Source organism: Chiloscyllium plagiosum, chromosome 31 (assembly GCF_004010195.1).
Source record: "Chiloscyllium plagiosum isolate BGI_BamShark_2017 chromosome 31, ASM401019v2, whole genome shotgun sequence".
In the NCBI taxonomy this organism is placed as follows: domain Eukaryota; kingdom Metazoa; phylum Chordata; class Chondrichthyes; order Orectolobiformes; family Hemiscylliidae; genus Chiloscyllium; species Chiloscyllium plagiosum.
The window spans coordinates 41,720,935-41,724,089 of NC_057740.1; the positions used below are offsets into that span (position 1 = coordinate 41,720,935).

At 46.5% G+C, this 3,155-nt stretch overlaps 1 protein-coding gene across 1 annotated transcript in view; it reads right to left on the reverse strand.

The window, feature by feature from the left end:
- Nucleotides 1-1,386, reverse strand: part of LOC122565485 (C3 and PZP-like alpha-2-macroglobulin domain-containing protein 8) — an 18,043-nt gene extending 16,657 nt beyond the window's left edge. The window contains exons 1-2 of the mRNA XM_043721506.1: nucleotides 1,362-1,386; nucleotides 1,167-1,251 (exon numbers count right to left, since the gene is read on the reverse strand). Of these exons, the coding sequence (XP_043577441.1) occupies nucleotides 1,167-1,251; nucleotides 1,362-1,371 (95 nt within the window). The 5' untranslated portion in view covers nucleotides 1,372-1,386. The remainder of the gene's footprint in view (nucleotides 1-1,166; nucleotides 1,252-1,361) is intronic.
- Between the last annotated feature and the right edge of the window lie 1,769 nt (nucleotides 1,387-3,155).

Below are 3,155 nucleotides of genomic sequence, written 5' to 3' on the forward strand. Positions count from 1 at the left end.
GTGTGTGTGTGGGGATGTCTGTCTGTGGGGGGGTTGTCTGTATGTGGGGAGGGTGTCTCTACGTGGGGGGTGGGGGGTATCTGTACAAGGGGATAAACCTTAAATCAGAGCTAGGCCATCCTAAGGTGAGATCAGGAAAAACATTTCCCACAGAGAGGATTGGAAATGTAAGCGCCTTTCCCTGCAGTTGCCCAAGAGCTGTGAAAGCCGGGGGGGGCACCTTAACACAAGATGGGTCTATCTTCGTCAGGTACAGGTACTGGAGCAAGGATTTTGCAGGTGGGCAGATGCAGTTAAGATAGAACATTACAGGGCAGTACAGGCCCTTTGGCCCTCGATGTTGTGCCAACCTTTTATCCTACATAGTTGAGAGAGAGAGAGAGAGAGACAGCAAGCAAAAGAGAGCACCAGAAAGAGTGCACAAGAGAACAACAGAGCGAGCAAGAGAGAGTAACAGTGCAAGAGAGCGAGATCAACATGCACATGAGATCAACAAAGTGAGCGTGCGAGACAGTGACAGAATAAACGTGCGAGAGACAGAATAACCGGGCAACAGAAGGAGCAAGAGTGACAGAGGTCTTAGATTAGATTAAATTACCTGTATGGAAACAGGCCATTTGGCCCAACAAGTCCACACTGACTCTCCAAACTGTAACCTATCCAGATCCATTCCCCTACACTATATTTAAGCCTGACTAATGCGCCTAACCTACACATCCCTGAACATTAAGGGCAATTCAGCATGACCAATTCACCTAATCTGCACATCTTTAGATTGTGGGAGGAAACCCATGCAGACACAGGGAGAATGTGCAAACACCACACAGTCACCCGAGGCTGGAATCGAACCCGGGTCCCTGGCGCTGTGAGGCAACAGTGCTAACCACTGAGCCACTGTGCTGCCTGTAAGCCTCCAGGATGTGAAACTGAACCCAGCCCACACCCCAAAACCCTTGTGGACCTAGAGACTGTCTGGAAAATCCCGTTAAGTTTCTAATCACTGTCCATGGAAGGCCATTAATGAGTTTAATTGGCCCTCTCACATTGTGCCTGGAGCTGGGAACTGGCCCCCAGCCAATGTAAATGTCCACTGTATCTCACATCCCTCTCTGCCACCCCTCCCCAGCCTCAAATACCCAAGGGCTTTTACAAACTACACAGCTCACCTGGCACGGACACGTCCTTCCTCACAGCTGTTCAGATCTCGGATGTACCTGGGCGGATCAATGACCAGTTCAAACTTTGGTAAAACTACAAACAGAAATAACAAGTCAACGCTGAGCTCAAAGGGAAATGGTTTTACACTAAGCATCCACTCTCCAAGGGAATATCTCCCTAATTTACACCAGAGTATTACTCACTCAATATCATGCAGCACAGGAGCAAACCCCAGGTTTCCCAGGGCCCTGCAAAATTCTTCTTTGCAAGTGCTGCCCCAATTCCCAATTGAATATTTCAACAAAATCTGCTTCTACCACTCTCTCAGGCAGCACCTTTCAGATTAATGGGCTTCAAGTGATTCCTCAAGCTGCCTGATGTTTACCAATCATCTTCAATCTGTCCCCTCTGGATACTGACCCTCACTACCATTCCAGTAAATCTCAATCTGATTTCACCATCTCGCCTGCACGTCCTACAGACAGTGAGTGATTGTTGTTTAACATCCTAATGGCCAGCACTTGGCTCTGCTTAGGTTCTCTGGTTAGATTAGCTGCCATTAACCCACACTGTAATACCGACCTGTGGAGCTTCTTAGTGTTTGATATGGACAGTGTAAAGAGTGCATGACTTTCCATTTAAAAGAGTAGAGAGAGTTTTACTCTGTATGTAACCCTATGTGCTTTCCCTGTCCTGGGAGTGTTTGATGTTGATGTTCAGTCCTATTACAAACTGGAACTGGAAAAACTGGGGTCTTTGTTTATCTCATCGAAGAAAAGGAAACTGACAGTGAAGCAAAGTTTAACCAATATTGCAGTAACCAGAGAATTGGTTTCTGTGTTTCTCTCTGGTGTTGCTCGGGTCCTGTCCTTGGCCCCTGCTATTTCTCCCCTACATCATCCAAAGGCAAAGCGTTGATTTTCACATGTGCACTGTGGACACCCAGCTCTCTCTCACCACCATCCCCTCCATTCCTCCACCATCTCTAAATGATCAGAACAGGATCCAACGCCCAGTTAGGGATAGGCAGAGATTTCTTCCAGTTACAAACAGTAAAGACTTATAGCCATTGCCTGTAGCGTTCCCCTATAACCTCCATGCCCCAGCTACAAACACCAACACCCTTCCCGTGTACTGTCTGAGGCTGAAACATTCTCCTTACAAACACATGTCACTACAGCTTCTTTCTCACTCTGTAACATTGCCCATTTCTGTTATCTCAGCTCAGCTGTGGCTCATAACCCTACCCTCACCCTCGTCACATCAACACTTCATTATTCCAAACCTTTGGGGTCACCTGACCACCCTTTGAGAAACTGAAGAGTGTCCAAAACTCATGCCCTAACCCAACACCATGTCCCACACTCAAGCCCCTCTGTGTTCATTGGCCTCTGCTGGGTTCCCAGTTATTTTAAATTTTTCATTCTTGTTTCCAATTGTATCTAATCCCCATGTCCCTATCTCTGTAATTTCCACCACCCATCAATCCTCAGAAATCTCTGTCCTCCTTTAATTCCGGCCCTTTGATCCCCTGATTTTAACCACTCTCCAACTACAGCCATGCCTTAAACAGCCTAGGTCCCAAGCTTTGGAATTTGTCCTAAAACCTCACTGCCTGCCTCTCTTTTTAACACTTACCCATTTCACCAAACTGTTTGGTCAATGACCTTAAATCTCCTCATCTGATTGTCTAATGTAGAGATGTGAGACATTGCAAGTGTGGACAGATTGCAGAGATTTGAAGGGGACAAGGTCATGGAAGGATTTGAAAACAAAAAGGAGAATCTTTAACATATCAAACTGTGCCCAAATGGGAGCCAGTCCCAGTGCTTCAAGGGTGTTGGGAATTTGATCAAGAGTTTGGGAATAAGTTCAAGTCAGATGGTAATTGAAGAGAATACAGGAAGAGGTTGTTAAATGGAATGGAGGTTGGGTTTATATAATGAGGCCCTCAGCCGAGAGTCTGGTATCTCTCGTTTGCAATGGCATAAGGTCAG